This window comes from Sitophilus oryzae, unplaced genomic scaffold (genome assembly GCF_002938485.1).
Source record: "Sitophilus oryzae breed Bouriz unplaced genomic scaffold, Soryzae_2.0 scaffold_557_pilon_pilon, whole genome shotgun sequence".
In the NCBI taxonomy this organism is placed as follows: Eukaryota; Metazoa; Arthropoda; class Insecta; order Coleoptera; family Curculionidae; genus Sitophilus; species Sitophilus oryzae.
The window spans coordinates 1,066,370-1,075,031 of record NW_022147148.1 but is presented as its reverse complement, the minus strand read 5'-3'; the positions used below and the strand labels follow the sequence as shown (position 1 = coordinate 1,075,031).

General features: G+C 32.7%; 1 protein-coding gene across 1 annotated transcript; it reads right to left on the bottom strand.

The window, feature by feature from the left end:
- Positions 1-525: 525 nt before the first annotated feature.
- On the bottom strand, positions 526-1,690 carry LOC115887265 (jerky protein homolog-like). Its single transcript, XM_030906648.1, has one exon. The coding sequence runs from the start codon at positions 1,688-1,690 to the stop codon at positions 650-652; it is 1,041 nt and encodes a 346-aa protein (XP_030762508.1). The 3' UTR covers positions 526-649.
- Between the last annotated feature and the right edge of the window lie 6,972 nt (positions 1,691-8,662).

The window sequence follows — 8,662 nt, the reverse complement described above, 5'->3', positions numbered from 1 at the left end:
GTTAAGAAGAAGCAAATCTGTTGGGGTTGCCTCTGATTGTTGTTCTGTTGTTGATATACCTCAGAGCTGTTTCCAGAGAAGCAAAACCTTCTTGATGGGTAATCTTAGTGGAAGACTGTTCATCCACCTCTTCGTCATAGTTATCGTCATCTGATTTTTAGGTTTCGCGAAAGGCGTTCGCTATTTCTTCAATATTCATTTCTTCTTCTAAATCATCTGCTGTAACCCATTCATCAACGTCTTGTCTTGTCACATTTTCGCAACCTTTCAAGTTTTGCATTAATTCTAATAAACTTTCTTCTTCTCCTGTCTCGTTAAATTTGTACAGGACATTTCTCCGCGGCTTTTCCATTTCAAAGCCAATTCATTTAATGGAATATCATCTTCACTGTCATTATAGTCCTCAATATCAATAACTTTCGACCAAGATTTTTGAATAGTGGAACCGCGTACAGAATCCCAAGCTTGGCTTACCCAGTAAATAACATTTTTTAGTGTAATCTTTCTTATCCCAGTGATAATATCCTCTTTTTTTTCTGTGCATTCTAGTAGATGTTCAAGATATAAACGCCTATATTTTTTTTTATCTTTTCGAGGACGCCCTGGTCCATTGGTTGCATTATACTGGTTACATTTGGAGGAAAGAAATTTACAATTTCGCCCACGTGGAGTCCTCCAGGGTGAGAGGGGGCATTGTCCCCCCCAACAAAATTGCTTTAATAGGGAGGCTGGTTCTCTTCAAAAATTTAGTCACAGATGGCACGAACTCTTCTTTAAACCAGTTAGTAAATAACGTCGCATCCATCCATGCACTCTTCTGACTTTTGTAATAAACTGGTAGGGCTTTGGGTGAGATGACTTTTAACGCTCTTGGATGTGCAGACTTGCCAATCACCATAAGTGGAATTTTGTGATTATCAGATGCATTGGAACATGTCATTATGGTTAATCTTTCCTTACTTCTTTTGTGCCCAGGAGCTGATTTTTCCTGTCGAGATGCCAATGTTTTTGATGGAAGCATTTTATAATTCAAACCACTTTCGTCACAGTTATAAATTTGATCACATGTATACCCACAATATTTGATTAGCTTTTTAAAGTCCTGTTTAAATTTTTCAATTGATGACACATCAGCAGAAAGTTTTTCTCCATATATAGTCAGTTGTCGTACACCGTACCGTTTTTTCCAGCGGTCAAGCCATCCAGAACTGCCGGTAAACCTATCTGTCTCTGGAAATTGTTTACTAATCATTATTGCTTTCTGCTGCAAAATGGGACCTGACAGAGGCACACCTTTTGATCTTTGCTGAGTAAACCACGTAAATAAAGCTTCGTTAACTTTTTCATAGTCGCCTTTTTTCATTGATTTTCTTCTTGAAGACGAAGAGGCTTGTTTTATACACCATTCTTCTATTTTAGTGCTGTTTCTGTTCCAATCTCCAACTGTTACCTCACCTACTCCATAATCCCGTGCAACAATTTTAATTGTCTCTCCTGCTTGAATTCTCCTAATGGCTTTTAATTTTTCTTCAATAGGAACGACAATTCTGTTCCAATCTCCAACTGTTACCTCACCTACTCCATAATCCCGTGCAACAATTTTAATTGTCTCTCCTGCTTGAATTCTCCTAATGGCTTTTAATTTTTCTTCAATAGGAACGACAATTCTTTTACGTTTGTTTCGTTCCATTATAATACGGCAAACAAAAATTTAAACAAAGCAGTTGGTATACACTTAACTAGAACTCCACCAAGATAAATCATGCGAGTACATACGTATACTACTTCTCCCTAGTGAACGCAATAACGAACTGCATTCACTCAAATTTAAGCTAAAAGAGTCCAAAAATATAAATAAGGGGAACCACTCACACGCGCCATGGGGATTCCCCGTCGGTCCCAACGATTTTAAACGGAAATATGTAAATATACATATAGCATATTTTAGAAGCTCGGTTAATACAGAGCTTAGACGCGCGACCTCGGATAATCAAGGTCTTTAGATTGGATGGGTTAATCCGGAGCTCGGATAATTGCGACTCGGATAATCGGGATTCTACTGTATATTATATTTATTCAAAAAACCGATAGAAAGACTACGAGGTTTATTAAGAAACAGAACATATCTAAAATAAGTTGCGCGCAGTTTACCACGCTGCAGTTATGAAGTTGCAGTTTCACTAGGTCGCTGGAGTAGAAAAACAGCTTGTAGCATGCTACTTTTGGCCTGTGTAAGAACACGACACAAAACTTTAGCAGCTACATCAAAAAAACTGCGCACTAAAACCAAATATGTCTGACATTATCTTTGTAGAATGTAGAATGATATGAGAGGGGGGTTAATCTAGTGTTGGCCAATCGTCCTCTACTTCAGAGGACAGTCCTCTTTTTGATTGTACTGTCCTCTTTTCTCTCGCGTATCGAAAAAGTCCTCTTTTTTACAAACCAAACTCAAAATCGAAAAAATTATCATCAACAATGCTTAGTACAATTGCTAATCTGGCAACAGCATTTCTTTTGCTAGCTGCATACTCTTTCATACAGAAAAGAAATATTTACTTACCTACAAGAAATATTGGTGGATGCGTTAGAAAGTAAAAAAGACCATTATCCGTATAATGTTTACCTAACTTTTGGGTAAATTTTCACTAAGAAAATATTTGTGCCTAATTATATTTTAATGACTGTGAGTAAAAAATATTTGAGAACGGTATATAAAAAGGACCATTTTTAAGATACTGCAATCTGACTAGCTAATTAATGAGCCATTTGGAAAAGACGAAAATTTGTCTTGAGGAAACTCGAATGAGCTAATTAGACGTGAAAATTTTAAAAATGGTTTTAATTTTTTATATCTTCGTATCAAATGGCTTTTTGTCTGGAAAAATGGGACGCAAAAATACACCGAAGCCATTTGTTGTTTTTTTCCATCCCGTTGGTGCTCCTGTTTCGGCCGTAACTTATTCCAGACAAACCGCTTTTAAGAAGATCCGCCACGACGTCCATTTAAAACCTTTTTAAGCAATTTTAAGAATCTGGAAAAGCGTAGGCGTGGAAAGTAATTAATTAACGGAACATTAAGCAATCCATCAAGGTCTTTAATTCATTTGGCCTCCCTAAGAGTGCGCGGAGCGCTTTTAAAATTAAATCCTAGGCCATTACAAGAATGGAGAGCGAGATGACAAACTAATCCGATGATTTTCTTTCGCTTTGTGCCTTGAAAGCCTTAATTTTTTCGTCGGCAGCGGATTTCAAAGAGAATTTTTAGCGAAAAGGTAAAACGTCTCCAGTTTAATGGAATATTGAAAGTCTTAAGTATAAATAATGTGTAAGACGTTAAAAATGTCTAAGTAATACAGTGAAGGAAATATTGAAAAAAACGGTTTCAATATGTAAGAAAATAATTCTTTTTTTAATTAATTACAACACCTACTCTACAAAATTTTATCTATAGGCTCGGTCCTCGGTCCCATTGCTACCACCATCGGCATCGGAGAATATCGTAAACAACCGGCCTGTACAAATACACAGATTTAAATAGCGAGTAGATATGCGAAAGAAAGTTTATATAATTATTCTAAAAGTGTTAGAAAGTATAATTTGTGAAAATTCTAAAAAACTTAATATTTTCATAACTTCAGGCCTAACTTGTATTATAATTTACTAGCGTGTACCCGCGACTTCGTTCGCGTCGAATTAATCATTTGTAATGGTGATGTTAAAGCAAAGCAAGAATTTCCTTTAAGATACAAACTGGATAAAATTTTCTCACATTTATGTTAGCATGAGAAAAAACATATGGCGATATTAATATATAACTTGGTAATATTTGAGGAGTAGTTTCATCTCGTTGGAATTTGACTTTCGAAAAATCCCTTTACCAAAAATAAGCTTTTTACGTCAAGCAGTTTAAGCAGAATTGTGGTTAATGAATTACCCAACTTTTTGGATCACCCTGTATGATTTTTTAAAAATTTCAAAATATGTAAAAAGCAAAATAAATTATGCGTGTCCAAGCGTTTTCCCGAAAGACTAAAAACCTCTACACCCCACAGTCAATCCGTTTGCCAAAAATCAGCTTTAAACGTCAAGCAGTTCAACCAGAATCGTGATTACTCAGTATGAAACACCCTGTATAAATTTTTAAAAAATCTTAAAATATGTAAAACAACAAAATAAAATATACGTGTTTTAGAGTTTCTTTCCGAAAAACTCACTGGTTTTTAAATAAAAAATATTCTAATATTTGAGGGGTGGTTTCACCCCCTTAGAATTCGAGTTTCGAAAAATCCCTTCTTATCGAACCTCTACACCCTAAAGTCAATCCGTTTTCCAAAAATCAGCTTTTTACGTCGAGCGCTTTAACCTGTATACATTTTTAAAAAATCTTAAAATATGTAAAAAACTAAATAAATATACGTGTTTAAGCGTTTTTCGGAAACTTGACCTTTTTAAATAAAAATATTGTAATATTTGAGGGGTGGTGTCACCCCTTGAAACTGGAATTTCGAAAATCCCTTCTTATCGAACCTATACACTCTAGAATCAACCTGTATGCCAAAATTGAGCTTCTTACGTTGAATGGTTTGAGCAGGATCGTGATTAATCAGTGAGTCAGTCACTTATACAGGGTGTTTCAAAACAAATGCGAAAAACTTCAGGGGGTGATTCCTTGTTCAAAATAAAGGGTAGTTTGCTTTATAAACGTTGGGTCAAAAGTCAACCATTAGGGAGATATCGCGGTACAAAGATGGCGGAAAAATAATGTTCTTATTTTTTATCTTGAAAACGAAAAGAGATAGACTAATGAAATTTTATGGAAGCATTACTGTTATGAAAACACACTTTCTGGTAATTTTTCACTTTTTAAAATGAGTGGAAGGGGTTGAAATAAACTACCCCTATCATTGTTGTTAACGAAATTTAAAGAAAAATCTTATCAAACACATGCAAAAAAATTAATTTGGATAGTTTAGTTTGTTTAGAAACTTTTTTATCTCTTTTATTTTTTTTATAAAACTCACCGATTTGAAATTAAAAAATAAAATGTAAAGCATTACATATCAGGACTAAAAATATTTTTAGATTAAGAATCTAGTGATAATAATGATAATAATCTAGATAATAACGTATTGCAGTAGGGTATTGTCAAATAAAACAATATTAGAAACATCCTAAAAAGTGACAGCGGCCGACTAGATTTTTTCCTAAAAAAATTACAGCTGCCCACTAGATTCTTTATCTAAAAATGTTTTTTGTCCTGACATGTAATGCTTTACATTTTATTTTTTAATTTCAAATCGGTGAGTTTTATCAAAAAAACACAAGAGATAAAAAAGTTTCTAAATAAACTAAACTATCAAAATTAATTTTTTTTGCATGTGTTTGATAAGATTTTTCTTTAAATTTCATTAACAAGAATAATAGGGGTAGTTTATTTCAACCCCTTCCACTCATTTTAAAAAAGTGAAAAAATGACCAGAAAGTGTGTTTTCATAACAGTAATGCTTCCGTAAAATTTTATTAGTCTATCTCTTTTCGTTTTCAAGATAAAAAATAAAAACATTATTTTTCCGCCATCTTTGTACCGCTATATCTCCCTAATGGTTGACTTTTGACCCAACATTTATAAAGCAAACTACCCTTTATTTTGAACAAGGAACCCCTGAAGTTTTTCGCATTTGTTTTGAAACACCCTGTATATTAGTATAGATTATTGAAGCTAAAAAAAACTTTTTAGATGAGTTCAACTACGGTAGCGAGCATTGTTTTAATCACCGGTTTTGCTAGTGAGGCATATTGGGGCTAAAGGTACAAAGGTACATTATATTTCTAGAAGATGTTCATAAAACATTTAATCACTTGTTGATTAATAAAAGTATACCATTAATATTGCAAATTATATTTTATTCTCTCATAGTATATGCCTACTTAATTTTTTGATAATGTAATAAGCACTTTGTTTACTCACTTGTTTCTTCATACTGCTTGAATCCATTTTTGCTTTTGATCAAATCGGTGTTAGAAACTATGAAGCTATAAAATGTTGTTTCGAGAAAGTTTAATATTCGGGAAAGGTGAGTTATTGAATATCATTGTCTAATTACGCTCTCCTCTACGCGTTAACATTTTTTCGGCAATTTTATTAACATTTGAAATTGTCACCACACGGCGACGCGACGCGACGCCTAGTTCGGGTTCTTTTTCACTTAATTTTCACTACCCGAAACAACGTTATATCATACAAACCTCGTACCTGAGTGTTTTATAGATTTATAGATTCAATAATGGCACTAGTAAAAACTCAAATACTTAAATATTAAGTCAAAGCCACTACTTTAATATTATTTCGATGCAACCGACATAAACGGTAACATTAGGACTAAGTGAAATACCTCATACCCGGCACTTCAAATTTCTCCTATACCGAGCGCTGCCGTCGGAATTTTTAAAATTAACTGAAATGCTCCAAGCCTATATTCTGGTACTGTTAAGTAATTATTTACAAATCTGCAACTATTATCATTTATCAAAAAATATAATAATAATATTTTCGTGTTTATATAAACAGCTAAGGGAATTTCCATCACCAAAGATTTTTTGGAATTTTTTAATTAAAGAACCATCGTGACACGTTTATCTCGACTCGACATTCTTGTCCAAAAATAAAATACAAAAGGTATATTCTACTACAAAAAAAGACGAAATAAATCATTTTCCTGGTGTATAGCAGGAACATGGAAATACAAAGCTACCCTCTTTTTAATAAATTTAAAGGCTTGTCTTTTATCGAAAAAAACGTCCTCTTATAATGAATTTAAGCAAAAAAAAACATAAAATGTAGGGGTTTTTATATTTTCTTTTATAACTTTTCTATCCAATCGTAATTTTCAAAAACAATGCATGCTCTTTCAATTTGCTTAAAAAATATTAGTATCTAAATATTTAGTACCTAAAGCTCAGGACAACTTTAATATTGAAAAAAAAAATAAGATCACTATTTTTCGGTTATTCCTAGTTACCATATTTTAAATAAAAAATAACGAAAAATATATTAACCCCTATCCGCTAACAAACATCTATACGACCCCGGTAACTATATATTTTATATTTCAACGTGACAACGCAGGATAATGCACAGTGGTCAGCTAGGTACATCTCGGAGATGTGATGACCACTTTTGCTAACTTAGTGATTTTTTTTTCAGTTTAGCGGAAAAAAATATTATTTAGCGGCTAGCGGAATTTAAATTCTAAAAAACAATTTTTTTTAAAATTTGGCCCAATAATCGTGTAATTATCATATATTCTCATACGAGTACATATAGTTACATACGAGTTAGTACCTGCCCTAGAATCTTCGTAGATCCGAAATCAGTCTCATCAAAAAGTTCGTAAAAAATGTTTATACCAGGTGCGTCTCAAAAGTGGCTCACCCCTATAACTTTTTTATTTTTTCAGTTAAAAAAACGAGATTTGGTATGTTACTATATAACCTAAATTAGGATTGATTGACGTATTCAATTGTTTTCGTTTCTTCCTGTTTTACCGGAAATTACTACAACTTTTGACTTTTAAATGGCACCCTCGCTATTTTTTTTTACTTTATTCGATAGAAAATAACACTCTGAATTGAATGACATATCATATGTCAACTTTTGACATTTTCGCATATGGTTTATTTAAAATTATAACTTGCGGTTCGTAACGAAAATTTGACTCCAGATACAAATTATTCGTAAAAAACACTTTTTACAAATATGCTAATGAGCCACTATCGTTCCATTTGAAAAAATTGAGATATGATTAAAAATACGATTTGAGTATTTTCTAACTGGTCAGGACAAGACACTAAAAACATTAGACGATCAAATCTATTTTTCCAAGGCTCCTTGTTTAAAAATTAGTGTTTTTAACATAGCCATGACAGTCTAGATTGAATTTTAAAATACGATTTTTTATTAAGCGAGAATGTGAAAAGTTGGCATATAATATGTCATTCTATTCAGAATGTCATTTTCTACCGCATAAAGTAAAAAAATACTGAGAGTGCCATTTAAAAATCAAAAGTTGTAGTAATTTCCGATGAAACAGGAAGTGATTAAAAACAATTGAATACGTCAATCAATCCTAATTGATGTCATATACTAACATACAAATTCTCGTTTTTTTTTATCTGAAAAAATAAAAAAGTTATAGGGGGTGAGCCACTTTTGAGACGCACCCGGTATTGTGTTTACTGCATATTTAAATTACGTTTTGATGCATAAATTCGTCGAAACCCTTAGCTTATTTTTGAAATAATTTAAAATATAATAGAATTGTCTAATTACTAATTATAACTTAAGAATTTTAATATTTTAACTATCTCCGACAATAACTAACTTTTTGTTATCAAGATGGCGTTTTAAACGGCTACTGACATATTATGTGATAATATTTTAATTTTAAATATGCACGGAATGTACTCGTAATACAGGGTGACGCACCTCATTCGCTTCGGTTGGTTATACGAAAACGAAAAGATGTAGAAACAAAATATTTTATGGGTATATGTGGGGAGGCAATGTGCACAATTTAAAATTATTATGAAATATACAGTGTGTTTCAAAACTAAGATCCATACCAAAGTTATATTTTTTCTTATGGAACAGCCTGTATTT